Raw genomic sequence first — 17,197 nt, forward strand, 5'->3', positions numbered from 1 at the left:
CCATCCTGATTGAGGCAGTGTCTGGCAACTACACTGTACTCGCAACATAGATCTATTGACAGGAAAATGGAACTGAACTAAAATGATGACGTTGAATCGTTGATAATAATATAATACTAATATAAGTCATGCGCTTAACAAAGATTTTTTCCCCATATAGAGTGGGTAAACATTACCATGCCAATGGCATACTTTGGCTGTCCTAGTCCATATGATCGATGTTATTTCACAACGTTAATGTATACATCTCTATTGATTCAGTCCTAAACATGATACTACCTTTGCTTGGCTTATTCCACATCCCAAACTGCACACACCAGAGCTGGAGTCAGAGTTTCAGAGAGAGAGAGAGAGAGAGAGAGAGAGAGAGAGAGAGAGGTTTTAGCAACCAAGCTCTCCCTACAAACAAAGCGAAACTAATTGACGAGTGATGTTACAAAAGAGGTTACAGGGGGGATCCGGAAAGAATATATCAAGCTTGAGGTTGTGAGAAGGTTTCCAGTGAGCTTATCATGTTAATTCACTTCCAGAAACATCAAAACTGATCCGTTCTGCATTTTCTGGTAAAAGATTCTGGTTTCCCAAGTTGCAGAGGACAAATTCAAGCATCATCCAGCCTCTACATAATCCCTGGTCAATCACTGAGCCATACAGGAGCTCATGTTGGCATCACGCACATGCCATTGACTTGATAAGTCACCAACGGATGTTGGGGTGTCATAGAATACTGGTTCATCAGTCTGTGTGACATGCCAATGGAAATTCTACAAGAATTATAAAGGATGATTTGTCTGCTTCTCTTAGATACTGTACAGTGCCATTCATAATCTTTACAAGCTTCTGGCTGATGTATAGGCTGAGACCTTCCCTTGAGACATGGGGATTGTGGTGAAACATCTCTTGAATCAGATTTTCTGGTACACCAGGTGCTGGATGGGTGATCCTGCCATGTGAACCACAAGCTTATTCATCGACTCCTAATGATTAGTTGGGATAATTGCGATGCATGTCACATGGAAAAAATATAAAACACAATGGATAATGTACGATATTGTTGTCGTACACACATAATTATGCTGATAAGATGCACTGTAAAAGTAAAAAAATAAAAAAATCTAATGATAAGAGGTAACTCTACAAACTATAGAGAGAATGGCAAATATTCAGAACTTCATTTCTTTCCTGTAAAAGGCCTAATACATTCTTCCAGTTGCACCCAAATTCGGTCCCAATTTTCTCTTTGATGCCAGAAGTTGGATTAATTAATTAGCATAGAGGGCAGCTACAGACACAAAGGGATCCCACAAAGCCTCGTTACTCTCTTTTTTTTCCTCATTTTCCCCCTCTCCCCTTCTCCCCTGTGCCCCTCCCCTCCTCCCCCTTCCCCGCTCCCTTTCCCAAACCCTTGAACCCAGCGCCGCTGCAGCCCCTCACCAACATCGCTGCTGCATCTTCCTCGCCCTTACCGACATTGCTGCTGCACCCCTCACCTTCCTTGCTCCTGCTCCTCACTGCAGCCCAGTCATCTTCTTTGCCCTGTCACTGATGTTGGAACGTCTTCATTGTTGCCCCTCACTGGCAGGTACGCGATCTCTCTCTCTCTCTCTCTCTCTCTCTCTCTCTCTCTCTCTCTCTCTCTCTCTCTCTCTCTCTCTCTCTCTCGATCTCAATCTGGGCTGACGGGGTGGTGAACGGGGGCTGGGAGGAGTGAAAGGAAAAATAAAAAATAAAAAACTTACTGATGTGGCACGCTGGTAGTGTGTCACGTCAGTTTGTGGGATCCGTTTGTGTTTCTAGTCATTTACATTAGGATATGGTTAATCTATTCATTATAGCTTTTTTCTCAATCTTTTATTCTTATGCATTTAACAATGTGATGCAGGATATGGAGGGTGAAAGTGAAAACAACATACAGGATGGGAATGAGGAAATGAGAAGGACACTTAGGAAGGAAAACCATGGATTTGGAAAGTGTTACATATGGCAAAGCATGTGCAAAAAGAACTTGTCCGATTGGAATATATATTATCACAAACATTGTTTACCCTGCAAATTTTGGTATCATCCTAAGTAGGTTCCTCTGCGTTCTAATATTTGCTTCTCTCACATTTGTGGCATTTTCAGACCTGTTCCTGGATACGTTTTACCATTTTAGAAAAGAGATTAAGGTTCTCATTCATCCTTACTGAAAATGGATACTAAGGGTCAAGCTACATAACAAAGCCATTGCCATTTTCAGCCTTTCTTCCCCATAAAGTCTCAAGTGGCAGCATAATCCTAGACATGCATCAAGAGCCACTGTTACACTTTATTTTCAAATACGTAAAAGCATATTTACCTATCCAAAAAAAAAAAAAAACGTAAAAGCATTAAATGTAGAAACCTCATCAGGACCCACAATTATAAAGAGATTATAATCACCTCATATCCCACACATCCACCTTAATCTCCTTTTCACACAATCCAATATTTTATGGCATTCAGTGACAAATAAATATTGAGCGTCAAATACCTTCTTTGATTTGGTTTTTCACTTTCACATATATAATGAATAAGAGATTTTTGAATTGGTGATATTTTGATGATAATACTCCATACATCATTCAGGCATTCATCTGACAAGCATTTGTTACTGACCTAGGATGGCAACTGATAATTGAGCAATACAAAGCATTAAAATTTATGACAAGGCAATATAAATTAGCAAATACTATTAGATATTTAATAGATTTACCTAAATTCAAGATGGACGATGTGTATTTTCATCCCTATACGTTGCTTTTTTGGATTCACCCCGAAGGCAATAAGTGATCCTTCAAATGCAGGGGTGAAGAGGAGTGCATTAGTCATAAACTGTGAAAGAACCTGCTGAAGCCTCAAGTTGTCTCCATATAAGTGCATCGATGATACTTCAGCAGGTAAATCATGGATGATCTGCACCTGGCGCTCCCGGCACAAGATCATAACTTGGTTTATGACAGCTTCAAGAGCTTCCCCAAGGTTAAATTCACCAGAGCTCATTACCATGTAACTGTAAACAGGTGTCCCAAAGATCAAAGGTCTTTTAGATAGAAAGGCAAATAAAATCTATAACATCAATCAGAAAAGCAAAATACTGGAATACACACTAAGCAAATCACTTTACATATAACAAACATAAACAGAAGGGTAATTCACAATGAAACTCAAAATCTCATAATGCACATATGATGTGAACAAGGGTTATATGCATGACTACCCGATGATTGACTAAAAAGGCAACTGGCAAACAAAGGGGGGACTCTGACCAAAGGAAAAACTGTAGCATATAAACAGCAATTGGATCTGAATACATAATGAGCCACCAGCTACATTCCTTTGAACAGATCCTAAGAGAATAATGAATGGGTCAGAAGAGACACCACAAATTAAAAAGGACAACAATTCTATGCTATTGAAGTTGGAAACTGAGATCTTCCATTCTTTCTCACTGTCCATGGTATTTATATCTGACATTCCTCGTATTCTAATAACAACTGACCAATATAATCATCGTTATCCTTCTCAATTAGTCCTGCAAGAAGGCATAAATATATCTACAATCAAAACATAACACCAAACCTTTAATCTTCTTTCTCCCCTACTGGTGCTCTTTACTTTGCATTTTGCATTGACCAATGCCATTGAAACAATCCCCTTTTACAGAAGTCAGTAAAAAATTCATGAGCAATTAATTACATTCAAACCAAACAAAGGAGACCAGGCTGTCAATCAATTTCAAAAGCGGCCTTGTACCACACTTCTTTTGGCATGCACTTGGGCTGTTCCGTACTAAAATACCAAGCTGGTGTCCAAAACAAAAGTTTCCATCAATGACTTCGTGCCAGATTTATGCATGAGAATAATAACACAGAAAGATTATGAGAACCTAAGTGTCCATTAAAAACAACTTCATCCAGAATGATAATGAGAACCTGATTTTATATGGAAAAAATAACTTGTTTTAAGTAAACAAGCATGCTGATAAACGCTCGAACTAAAGGCCATACCATTCCTCAATACTTTCAATATCAGTGTCATCAACAACCTTAGCTAATTGTTCCTGACACAATGAGCTTGTCTTAAGTAGCCGCTTCTGCTCTTTGCTTAAATCAGAAGATCCCATTAGATTCTGCATAAACATAATCCCATTCAGCGGCTTACTGATTTCTCGACGAATATATGCCAATTTCTTGATGTTATCAGCTGCAGCCTGTTCGGATATCCTCTGCACCTGCATAGCATACTGAAGTTCTGGACTTGACACATGCAAAAAGCACAAAACACCAGTAATCCTTCCCTCTGCATCAGTCCTTTTGTTCGCTGAAAGTAATGCTTCAATATAATTACCCTGCTGATCAAAGAATCCAAACAACAACTTATCTCCCTCCTGGCCTGCAATTACCCCATTAAGTAGTATCCTAAGCTTGGTTAATGTATCATGATCCTTAACCCGACAGCCAAAACTATTTACTGTGAAGACCTCCCCAAGAAGCATCCGGGAAGTGGCCTCTTCCCTCTTCAAACCAGACACTTTTTGCATTGGATCATTCCATTCCAAGCATCGGCCATGCTCATCAGTCATAAAAATTGGAGGAATAAGTGCAGAAGGGCTCTGCATAATTCCAACATAATCACCTTGGATACGTGTATATTTGTCCCAAATTATTTTTTGCCCAGTGATATCTTGGCCAACAAAGCAAACCCCAACAACGTTTTCTTTTGTATCCCGGCTGCAACATGCATTAACTACCAAGATTACAGGACCACTGTTTTCCTGGGGACCAAATGTTTTAAGTTTGATTTCAATATTTTTCTCTTCTATACCTGCCATTACAATATCAGATTAGATTGTCTAACACAAAAATCATTAAAGAATAGAAAAAAAAAATATATGAAGCAGAAGATAACAGTTGAGCTAAAACTTAAAGAAGCAAATTAACACAACATACAAGTAATTGGGAAGAGGATGCACCACCAAGGGTAGGCTCAATGGTCCTTGGGTTCCTCCCATGTGGTTTGGCATGTAATAGATCCCGAGTTCAAACCCGAATATGAATTTGCCTTAGACTATTAGTATTGGCCGCTAAAGGATTCATTGAATTCCCTCATGGGGCTAGGTTCTAGGCTATGACTCAAGCTCGACTTGAAAAATTGCTTGCAGGTTCTCAACATCTAAGCCCCTCCAGTCTAGTTCCCAGCAGGTAGGGTGCTACTATAGTCACACCCAGGTAGGGAGGTCACCTCCGGTTGCCCCCTCCTACCCTTTACGAGCAAGAAAAAGGGAAGAGGATGCAATTATCTGATTGAACATGGGGTAGATAAGATTTTATCATACAGAACCAGTACATAGTTTGATATATAACTGTATGGACATCACTAGTTATCTCAAAAGCTGAAACTAATGGAAAGATGTGAATTTATATTTTAACACTCCCCTTATGTGTGAATTAGACCCCGTCTCTTAAGGCAGGTTAACACATGGAATATTTAATTTAAATGGGGTAAAGTGTGGAATTAGGGTTCAAACTCTGAACATTTGCTCTAATATCATGTTAAATAATCAATTATCCCAAAAGTTTAAACTTATGTGAAGTGATTTAATCATTTAATTTATATTATAACAAACTATATCATTTTATTATCAAGTATTCACTAATTTCAACAATAATTTATCTTGCACAGTTGATAGAGTGAATTACAAAGCAGCACTCGAACAAAAAACTGCAAAAGCATGATAATTTGTCCGGTTAGACCTCTGACTCAGAAACAATGCCTTAACTAAATCTCAACTAGGCAAAGGTTCATTTTTAATTGGTTGTGCTCATCTGATAATCTGTTTCTTCATCTTTAGATGTGACTGCATAGATGAAAGGACGTACAACAAGGTATGAGTCTGATTGTACCCAAGTCACATTCTTCAATCTAAAGAACACAAATATAAGAGGTTTACCTGTACAACTCCTTTAATGACTACAAATCTAAATTCATGCAGGAACAATCTTGAGCATTTTCCTCTGAAAATCATAAGCATTCCACAAATAGCATGATATGCAGCTAAAAGTAGATGTCATTTGTTTGCAAGAAACCAAACTGAAATCCATTCACAGAAACATTATAAGAAGTTTGTAGCGTTGTTCTTGTGTCAGATGGGCCTCTTTAGCTTCTTAGGCGGCTTCAGGGGGTATTATTTTGATGTGAGATAAGAGAGTTGTAAATCTGATGGATGAATTCGTTGGGGAATATCTGGTGGCTTGTTCTTTTATGAATGTTAATGATGGTTTCGGTTGGAGTTTTGCTAGTGTGTATGGGCCCATTGTTGATAGTGAAAGAAAATTTATTTGGGATGAGATTGCTGGCTTGTGCAGTTGGTGGGAGGGTGCATGGTGTATTGGTGGCGATTTTAACATCACTCGGTATCCAAGTGAAAGGTTGCGAGATTCTTATATTGGTCCTGCCATGGTTGATTTTTCTGATTTAATCTTTGAGCTGGGTTTGATTGACTTACCTTTGGTAGGGGCTGATTTCACTTGGTCAAACGAGAGGGCATGGTCTAGGTTGGACAGATTTCTTGTTTTCCCTTCTTGGGAGGCGCATTTCCCTGACTTATGTAAAAAAAGGTCTTCCTAGATTACATTTCAATCATTTTCCCATCCTTTTGGACTGTGGGGGAATTCATGAGGGGTAGAGATATTTTAAATTTGAGAAACTAATGGTTTTGTGGATAAGGTAAGAGAGTGGTGGTCCTCTTATCAGTTTTTGGCATTGTTTTTAAAATCGTACCGTACCGGCCGGTAAGGCCGGTATATTCCGTACCGGCCACCGGACCGGTACAGAAATTCTATAATTTCGTACCGGTTCAAATACCAGCCGTACCGGCCGATATTTCGGCATGTACCGGCCTATGTACCGGCCCGTACCGGCCGGTATTTCGGTCTCCTTTTTTTTTTTTTTTTTTTCATTTTTTCAAACTACAAATTTATTTTTTTACCCCCAATTTAGACTAAACTATTTATAATTTATATAGATATATGTATTTATGTATAATTTATTTATATATAAATTATTATTTTGAAATATAATTAATATATATTTATATATATAATTTATTTATATATCGACTATCCCGAAACGGTACCGGTACCAAAATATTTCGTTCCAGTGCCTTGACTGGTACGGTATCCAAAACATTGGTTTTCGGGCCAGTTATGTCTTAGCAGGGAAACTAAATGCATTGAAAAATGATTTTAGGAAATGGAATGAGGAAGTCCTCGGGACCATAGTGGATCGGAAAAAGTCTCTTTTTGAGGAGCTAATTCGCTTTGATGAAAAAGAGACTATTGGGGTTTTATCGGTTGATGAGAAGGAAAGGTATCTTGGTGTTGCTACTGAGCTGGAAAAAACTACTCTCATGGAGGAGATTTCTTGGCAAAAAAAGTCTCGGGCCCTTTGGTTCAAGGAAGGGGACAAGTGCACCATATTCTTTCATAGAGTTGCCAATTCTCATTGTAGGAATAACGCCATTGAGGTGCTTCACTCGGAAGGTAGTGTCATTATAGATCAATCTAAAATTCAATACCACATTTTTCATTTTTATGAAAAGCTCCTAACGGAGCCTAATTCCTGGCATCCTAAGGTTGATGGGTTGGTGTTTGATTCGATTGACCAACCCAGTTCACTTTGGTTGGAGAGAATGTTTGAAGAGGAGGTGCTCAATGTGATTAGAGGAATGGACAAAGATAAACCTCTAGGCCTAGATGGATTCTCCATGGCATTTTTTCAGGTATGTTGGGACATTGTTTTTTTTTTTTTTTTGATAAGTAAGAAGAAACTTTATTGATATACAGATAAGCATAGCCCAAGTACACCGGAAGTATACATGTTAATACACCGGTATGTTGGGACATTGTTAAGGACAACATCATGAAGGTTTTTCTTGAATTTCATTCATTTATGAAATTCAAGAAAAGTCTTAATGCTACGTTCATTGCACTTATTCCTAAAAAGTTGGGTCTGTGGAGGTGAAGGATTTTCGTCTCAACAGTCTTATTAGTAGTGTATACAAAATCATTTCGAATGTGCTTGCTAACCGTTTGAGTGTGGTTATGGGGAAGCTCATCACAAAATTTCAAAATGCCTTTGTTAAGGGAAGACAATTCTTGATTCCGTTCTTATTGCAAATGAGTGCTTGGAGAGTAGAATCAGAGGTGGAGTTCTCGGGATCCTTTGTAAATTGGATATAGAGAAGGCTTTCGATCACGTCAATTGGGAGTTTTTGGTTTACACTCTTGGTAGATATGGTTTTGGGGGAGGTGGTGTAATTGGATGAATCACCGCATATCGACAGTTAGATTTTCAGTTTTGTGTAAATTGGATATGAAAAAGGTTTTTGATCATGTGAACTGGGATTTCTTGTTGTATATCCTTGGTAGGTATGGTTTTGAGGAAAGATGGTGCCAATGGATAAAGCATTGTATCTTAACAGTCAGATTCTCTATCCTGGTTAATGGCACTCCGGAAAGCTTCTTCAACAGTTCTCAAGGTTTGAGACAAGGGGATCCTCTCTCCCCACTCTTATTTGTTCTTGTAATGGATGTGTTGAGTAGAATGCTTGAAGGGGCGGTGGATAGGGGTTTCATCTCAGGTTTCTCGGTGGGCGGTTCTCCGCATGGAAGCTTGACAGTCTCCCATCTTCTTTTTGCTGACGATACTTTGATTTTCTGTGACCCGGATCTGGACCAAATTCACTCCCTACGAGCACTTCTACTTTGCTTTGAAGCTGTATCTGGCCTTAAGGTGAATTTAACAAAGTCAGAAGTAGCTCCCGTTGGCTCGGTCATTAACTTAAGAGAGGTGGCTGCCATCTTGGGCTGCAAGATCTCATCCTTGCCTATGAAATATCTTGGACTCCCCTTGAGGGCCCCTCATAAATCTAAGGTAATGTGGGAATGGATGGTTGAGAAAATTGAAGTTAAACTGGCAGGGTGGAAGAGAATTTATTTGTCTAAGGGGGGGAGAATCACACTTATTAAGAGTACATTATCTAATCTTTCAACGTACTTCCTTTCTTTATTCCCTGTGCCTGCAGGGGTGGCGAACAGATTGGAGAAGATTTTCTGTGATTTCTTATGGGGTGGGTTAGAGGATGCAAAGAAATTCCACTTGATAAAATGGAATAAAGTATGCATCCCGTTGTCTTGCGGTGGGTTGGGCTTAAGAAAATTGCAAACCTTCAACAAGGAACTTCTTGGAAAATGGTTATGGCGGTACCATCTTAAGGGAGACGCTCTTTGGAGGAATATCTTAGATGTCAAATATGGGAGTGTCTGGGGAGGTTGGTGCACTAAAGAAGTAAGAGGGGCTTATGGCGTGGGAGTTTGGAAACTTATCCATAATGGATGGGATAACCTTCTCGGTAACTACAAGTTTGTGGTGGGAAGGGGCACGTGCATCAGGTTTTGGCATGATATTTGGTGTGGGGATGTCGCTCTGAAAAACGCTTTCCCCTCTCTTTTCAGGATCACGTTGGTTCCTCGGTAGCTAATAATATGTGCAGTACTGGTGATTCCATTCATTGGTCTGTGAGATTCTCTGGAGCTGCCCAGGATTGGGAGGTGGGAGTCATCACTGACTTCTACAGCGTGTTATATGCAATGAAGTTAAGGGCTAGAGGGGAGGACAACTTACTATGGACATGCACAAGGAACAAGAAATTCTTAGTCCGTTCTTACTACAAAACCTTGACAATCCACTTCTTCAATGTCTTCCCGTGGAAGAGCATTTGGAGGAGCAATGATCCCCTCAAGGTAGCTTTATTCGGATGGGTGGCTTCCCATGGCAAAATACTAACTATAGACAAGTTAAGAAAGAGTGGATTCTACTTAATGGATTGGTACTTCATGTGCAAACACAACAGTGAATCTGTGGACCACCTTCTTCTTCATTGCGAAGTAGTTAAGGTATTGTGGGATGAAATCCTCTCAAAGCTTGGTATCATATGGGCTATGCCTAGGAGGTTGATTGATTTATTGTCTTGTTGGAAAGAGTTAAGGGGCAATCGCCAGATAGCTACTGTTTGGAAGATGGTACCTTTATGATTAATGTAGTGCACATGGATCGAAAGAAATGGACGTTGTTTTGAGAATAAGGAACACTCTCTAGATGGTTTTAGGGTATTTTTCTTTCATACTTTATTACTTTGGACATCTTCTATTGTATTGAATGGAACGAGTCTTAATGACTTTTATACTACTATTCGTAGCACTTAGTTTGTAACTAGACTCTTTTTTGTATACTACTTGTGTACTTGGGCTTTGCCTATTTACGTGGATCAATAAAATCTCTTTTACCTATAAAAAAAATAAAAAAAGATTTTCAGTTTTAGTTAATGGCACACCAGCTGGTTTTTTTAATAGCTCCCGGGGATTGAGACAAGGGGATCCACTATCCCCTTTCCTTTTATTTTATTCATAGATGTGTTGAGCCAAATGTTGAAGGCGGCGGCAGATAGGGGATTCATATCGGGCTTTTCGGTGGGCAGTCCTTCGTATGGCAGCATTAATGTTTCTCATCTCCTCTTTGCAGATGACACTTTAATCTTTTGTGAGCCAAATTCTTATCAGATCCGGACTCTACAGGCTCTCCTGCTATGTTTTGAAGCAGCATCAGGCTTAAAGGTTAATTTATCAAAGTCTGAAATGATTCTTGTTGGTATGGTCAATAATATAGGGGATTTGGCTGATATTTTGGGCTACAAGTCTCTAGTTTGCATTTGAAGTATCTTGGTCTCCCTTTGGAGGCTCTCACAAATCCAAGGCTATTTGGGATGGGATTATAGAGAAGATTTAAATGTTGATTGGCTGGTTGGAAAAGGATTTATCTACCCAAAGATGGTAGGATCACTTTAATCAAGAGCATCTTATCTAATATCCCAACCCATTATCTATCTCTTTTTCCTTTGCTTGCAAGAGTGGCTAATAGAATGGAAATGATATTTCGTGCTTTCTTGTTGGGCGGTATGGAGAATGAGCAGAAATTCCATTTGCTTAAGTGGGATAAGATTTGCACTCCTCTTTCATTGGGAAGTTTGGGGATTAGAAAGCTGCAAACTTTCAATAAGGCGCTTTTAGGGAAATGGTTGTGGAGGTATCATCTAGAAGGGGATGCTCTTTGGAGAATTGTTATTGATGCAAAGTATAGGAGTTCTTGGGGTGGTTGGTGCTCCAATGAAGTAAGAGGGGCGTGGGAGTGCAGAAATACATTCTTAATGGATGGGGGGAGTTCTTCAGAAATTTCAGATTTGAGGTGGGTAGGGGAAACCAGATCAGTTTTTGGCATGACTTGTGGTATGGAGATGAGGCCTTGAAGAATGTTTTCCCCTCTCTTCAGAATTGCTTCAAATAAAGGTGCTTCTATGGCTGATTACTTGGAGAATACTGCTGGTTCTATTCAGTGGTCAGTATGTTTTATTAAAGATGTCCAAGATTGGGAAGTGGGGGACATTTCTGATTTTTACAGCTTGCTTTATGCTTTAAACATAAACTCCGGAGGGGAGGATAAATTACTTTGGAATGAGTTTGGTAATAAGAAATTCTCAGTTAGGTCTTTATACAAGGTCTTGGTGTAACATTCTTCTACTGACTTTTCTCCTCGGAAAAATATTTGGTGATGCAAAGTGCCTCTTAAGGTGGCTTTCTTCGGGTGGTTGGCTTCTCATAGGAAAATTCTTACCATCGACAAGTTAAGAAAGCATGGTATCGTTGCAATGGATTGGTGCTTTATGTGCAAAAGATGAGGTGAATCGGCGGATCATCTTCTTCTTCATTGTGATGTGTTGAAGGCTTTGTGGGACAAGGTCTTTGCTAAGGTGGGAATTGCTCGGTTGATGCATAAGAGGGTGGTGAACCGCTTGGCATGTTGGAGAGGGATTCTAAGAAATCGTCAAATAGCAACTATTTGGAAGATGGTACCTCTTTATCTTATGTGGTGCATTTGGAACTTGAGGAATGGGCACCGTTTTGAGAATAGAGAAAGATCGGTGGAAGGGATTAAAGCTTTCTTTTTTTATACTTTGTTGCTTTGGACTTCAGTTATTGTATTGGATGGGAATAGTCTTAATGACGTTTGTACTGTTTTTCAGGGTCAGCTTGTAATTAGGTGTTTCTCTCGTATACACTTCTTGTGTATTTGGGCATATTTGGGCTATGCCTAATTAATAAAAAAAATGCAGTTAAAAGATAAGTGCTACAGCCACAAAAAGATCCTATAAAAGTACACTCACAAACTAACATGGCTTTATATGATACATTCATTTTACTTTACAATAAAAATAGTTTTACAATCTAACCTATCACATCAAGCCACACTAATTTGTGAGTTTATTTTTGTAGGATTTTTTTGTGACTAAAGCATTTCTCCAGCTAAAAAGTTAAATTGAAAAGAAGAAGACTAGGATCACCTTGAGATGCCAAGATGAGCAGATTCTTCACCACTTTAACTGAATCTTCCCAGACAACATCAATCAAGGTCATACCGATGGCTTGCTCAACAGACAGTCCTGTTAGTTCAGCAGCTTTGGTATTCCAGCCAGTTATACAACCGGAGGCATCGACAGCCAAAATGGGGACTGCAGCTGTCTCTATAAGGCGCACCATTTCATTTGTGACGATGCGTAATTCATCCACTCTCTGTATCCTGTCATCAACTGATGAAACATTCACGATCATTTTGGACTCATCCACAATCTCATCTTGCAAAGACCCTCTCAATATCAGCTGTAAGGAATGGACGGCATCCATTTCCACATCTTCCCAAGGGAGGCTCCGTCGCTTAACCACCTCCAGAAAAGCCTTGAAGGATGACCTGGGATGCATCTTTCTTCCATTGTCCTTGTCATCAGGGTCATGTTTTGCACCACCCCACTTTATTTCTTTTGCGGTGTGAGACCTGAACCAAAACAGGAAATCCCTTGAAGTAATCCTAACGGCTGCCATCCCGCAGACTTCATCTCCAAGACCTGAGGCACCTGGGTAGCCAGCCTCCATAAGGCTATCGGTACTTAAACCCGTGCTACCATCATGGCACTCAAGAAGCCATTCAGCTATATCTGTAATCTGTGCCTCTGTTGGGGTGACTCCAAGCAACCAAAATTTCTTCCTGTAGTATAGTGCAGCTCCATCACACTTAACAAGATCCATAACATTAGGTGATTGGGTAACAATACCTACAGGAGCATCTCTAAGGAGCATGTCACAAAGAACAGTTTGAGTTTGCAAAATAAGCTTCTCCCTTAGTTGAGCAGCCAACTCCACCTCTTTGTTGATCTGCACACCAAAAACTTGAATCAAGAACTCACAGGCATACCTCAAAGGAAATGGAACAAACCTAGGACTTGCGTGATGGCAAACAACCAAACCCCACAATTTTCTTCCCTTCTGCTGATTATTCTCCATCTCTTCATCATCTTCATTGACAGTCACAGACATCACAAGAGAAGCAATTGAACCCATATTTGCCATATACTGTGCGTGACAACCATGAGGAGATCTCAGCGTAGATCCAGAAAGGCTCAGTGGCTGAGACAATCTCTTGTCTTGAATTACTTTAACTGGAGGCACCAAACAATCGCAAATCATTCTAACCTTATTCTTCATGAATAGGAATCTTGAAGCTTGTGGTATATCGGTAGCCGGGTAATGCAAACCAAGATAAGGTTCCAGGTCAGGTCTGCGGGACTCAGCTACCACTTCTCCATGGTCATCTTCATGAAATTTATACACCATAACACGATCATAGCCTGTCAAGTCACTAACTTCCTTGACTAAAACATCACATATCAGTAATATATTCCCACTTGGCAAGGATTGCAATCTCGATATGGCTTTGGCTGCTAGCTTATAAGATTTCAAGGCCCCAGCAGCAGTCGCTGGCACATCAGCTGGATTCACTGGTTCTAAATCTATAACTAACCCCACATCAATTCGGTGCAGAATCGCGTAAAAGGGCTTACCTGAGGTTTTACAATGAACCAATATGGGGTTGAGAAGATTTACGTCCCCAAAATTAGCTGCCTTCTGCAAAGCAGTGGCACCCGACGACCGAAAGAGTGTTCGAACGTCTGTTCCAAAAGCTAGGGCTTCTTGCTGTTCAATGCTTGGAACAGCATGTGGAGCCAAGTCCAACATTTCAGGGGCATTTTCGCTGTAGGCAAGAACCGTGAAGTTTTGCTCGTCCACAGCAATCAAGCAACCGAACGGTTGAATAAAGCTTCCTCTCTGCATCCTTTGCAGGTAAGCTGACACAGTAGAGGAAGGGACATTGCTAGTGGAACTGGAGATGTTGACGTCAATTGAAGTTGAGTAATCAAAAAACCGTTCAGATGCTTCAAAGTCTACATGAAGCTTCGCATCGATGGGGGTCTGCGCAACCACACGAGCCCCCCGTTTTGGTCGAGAAGAACTGCTCCTAGAGCAATTCGTTTTGTTCGTCGAATTTGATGACATCTCTCAACCCTCCTCCTCCACAATCCTCTCTTTCTTCCTCCAGTAGCAATTTCAATCGACCCAACCCTTGTACATGAAATAATGGAAAACTACTGTACTTAAGTTTAAACCCCAAACATGCAAATCCGAACTATCTGCGTAAACCGAAATCAAATTCAAAACCCATTTCAAATAACCTACTTTTTGTCCGCTGGAATCTACCGGACCACGAATCATCATGAAAGTCGAAAAGAGTGAAACGCACCACCATTTCAATGGCAAAAAAGCAGACCGTTCATATAAAATCCCATGAAGCCAAGAAAAGCTTTAAAACAAAAGGAAGGTACTTCAATTCACAGTCTTCGCGATTCTATTCTCAACCAAAAGGCCCCCAAGAAAAGAAAAAGGGGTCATAAAAAACGGATTCTGCTATGACATCACCAAAGAGGGTTGTCCATAAAGCGTTCACAAGACCCCTCAAAAAACGAATCCTAGATAACAATATCACCACAAACTCAGAGCAGATAAGAACAAAATCTGAAAACCCACGACACAACTGTTTTCCGCAGCGTATTTAAGATCTCTTTTTTTTCCTCGGCGCGAACTTAACTAATCCCAACTGTTTGTTTGTACCCTCAAATTGAGATTCGCACTCATATGAATCAAATTCAAATCCCAAGGCCCAGACTTCATATAAAGTCCCGAAAAGCTTATGAAAATTAAATACTTAACAAATACCCCCAAACTAAGATTTAGAGAGTTATATTGTACTCAATAGAAGTCGACCGGTCGGACAGTGGGAGAGTGACGTGTTACTGACCGTCAAGCTTGCAGGCTACGGATAACCAACACGTGAAACCGACCTGAATTTGCGTACCCATTAATCGATAACCAACACGTGAAGCCGGGTAGTGTCTCGCTTACATGGGATATGGGTTTATTTCATTTTGGGTAGTGTTCTTGTTAACTTCAAATTTGCTTTCTGCTTGACGCTCGTAGACTTGTAGTTGTGGTATGGGGTGGGGATCCATGTCGGGTTGGATTGGGTTGGGAAGCAGAGACTGGACTTGTGTGTATCTCAAGTACAACCAGCAGTGTAGTTTGGGGATCAGATTTTGTCGTCCATTTTGATTAATCAGAATCAGAGACATCGCACGTCTCGTCCTTGATGGTCACAGGATAAACTTTCTGGGGCCCGTTGACGGAGGTATATTAGAGCAATGAAATTCAGTCAGAAAAGATGAAAATAAATAAACAAAAATTCGATTCATTATCTCCACATTATACATAATTTTTTAATATTTTTTTCTCTTATCAAATATATAATGTATAGATGATAAATAAGAAATTCAATTAATTTAAGAAAAATAAAAAAAATAAAAGTAAAAATAAATGTAATATGTGATGATGATGAATAACAAAATTTAGAAAAAAAATCTCTACTGACTGCCAACTTTGTATGGATGATGAAGATCACCGTAAATTTATTTTTACACGAAGAAAGGGTGGACTTCTCCCAACAAACACTCCCTTACAAGAAGCACAATGTAAAAGTGAAAAAAATTGGACCAAAAATTAGTTTTCATCCATTCATTGTAAAAGTGTGCCGTCTTAAATAACGATATTTTTACAATTCGTATTGCCACCGCTAAGGCGGTGGATGCTGGTGGTCCGCTGCAGTTTGTAGTCCTAAGATGTTCATTGAAGAGATCTATATTCCCTTTATCAAGATCTTTGGTTAAGTAAAGTAGAAACATAATAGCAAGATTAGCAACGATTGGCCTGAATTGTCTCTAATCGAGTCTCTTCACGCTCGTGCTGTGAGGCCGCGTGAAGATTGCGTACCAATGATAGTGAGGTAGGGTGGATGAAATCTAAAAGATATTGGCATGAGAAGATTACCGATACAATGCATGTAAGCATCAGATGCATTTTAAAGCAACGGTGTGTAGTAGCTGCGAGGTAGACAAGCCACGCGAGTGGGATCATTATAAGAAATTTACTACGTTATTCTATTCTAATTTCTCATTATTAGTTGTAAGTGGGATGGGATGTTACCTGAATCCAACTTTTCATCAAGTTGAATTCCAATTCGATTCTTATTAGTCATAGGCTAATCATATACTTATAATTATTTTACAATTCATTTTCAATCAACCAATAAAATCATGACAATTCATTAAAAATAAATTTCAATATTACAAAATTACCCTTTATTTTATGTAAAGTTGAAAAATAGTTATAAGTGGATCAATTTCCCTAGTTATGATAAGCAAGAATCCCAACTGGTTTAATTAATATTTATGTAAATATTCTTTCAAAATATATGCATATATATATTATATATATGTGAATATGAATATTACATGTATCAACTTGTAAGAAGTAAACAAGATAAGGATAGAGATTATATTGAGTTGTTAAGCCTATAAAACCCGATCTCCTCGACAATCTTCTTCATCTCTTCTAAGTGTCCATAATGGCTAACTATCAGTAGAGTTTCGCTTATTCCCACTACCCGGAACAAGCTGCCCTCCACAGCCGCTTGGAGATATTGGGGCCAATTATTTACATGACAGAGTAAGATAATTATATGATCCTTGGCTAGGCTCGGATATAGATTTGCATTTCTTGGGGGTTAAATATTTTAACATGAATATTAATTAATAATTTAATTTTCAATTTTTTATAATCTACGA

At 39.4% G+C, this 17,197-nt stretch overlaps 1 protein-coding gene across 2 annotated transcripts; it reads right to left on the reverse strand.

The window, feature by feature from the left end:
- Positions 1-86: 86 nt before the first annotated feature.
- LOC122305494 (phytochrome C) lies at positions 87-15,574 on the reverse strand. Of its 2 annotated transcripts, XM_043118067.1 has the most exons (4): positions 12,476-15,568; positions 4,029-4,845; positions 2,735-3,031; positions 87-943 (listed from the first exon to the last, which is right to left on the reverse strand). In XM_043118067.1, the coding sequence occupies exons 1-4, from the start codon at positions 14,517-14,519 to the stop codon at positions 736-738; spliced, it is 3,366 nt and encodes a 1,121-aa protein (XP_042974001.1). In that variant the 5' UTR covers positions 14,520-15,568; the 3' UTR covers positions 87-735. The 2 variants fall into 2 exon arrangements, 1 of the variants encoding a protein (XP_042974001.1); XR_006241149.1 differs by lacking the exon at positions 87-943 and having other exon boundaries at positions 2,899-3,031; positions 3,601-4,845; positions 12,476-15,574.
- Between the last annotated feature and the right edge of the window lie 1,623 nt (positions 15,575-17,197).

The sequence above is a fragment of the Carya illinoinensis genome, chromosome 3, assembly GCF_018687715.1.
Source record: "Carya illinoinensis cultivar Pawnee chromosome 3, C.illinoinensisPawnee_v1, whole genome shotgun sequence".
Lineage (NCBI taxonomy): Eukaryota > Viridiplantae > Streptophyta > Magnoliopsida > Fagales > Juglandaceae > Carya > Carya illinoinensis.

Coding starts and splice junctions, on each gene's coding strand:
- LOC122305494 (XM_043118067.1), bottom strand. CDS start 14,519: ATGTCATCAAATTCGACGAACAAAACGAATTGCTCTAGGAGCAGTTCT. Junction 3,032..4,028: donor ATTGAAAGTATTGAGGAATG/GTATGGCCTTTA, acceptor ACCTGTTTACAG/TTACATGGTAATGAGCTCTG. Junction 944..2,734: donor ATCGTCCATCTTGAATTTAG/GTAAATCTATTA, acceptor TTCACATGGCAG/GATCACCCATCCAGCACCTG.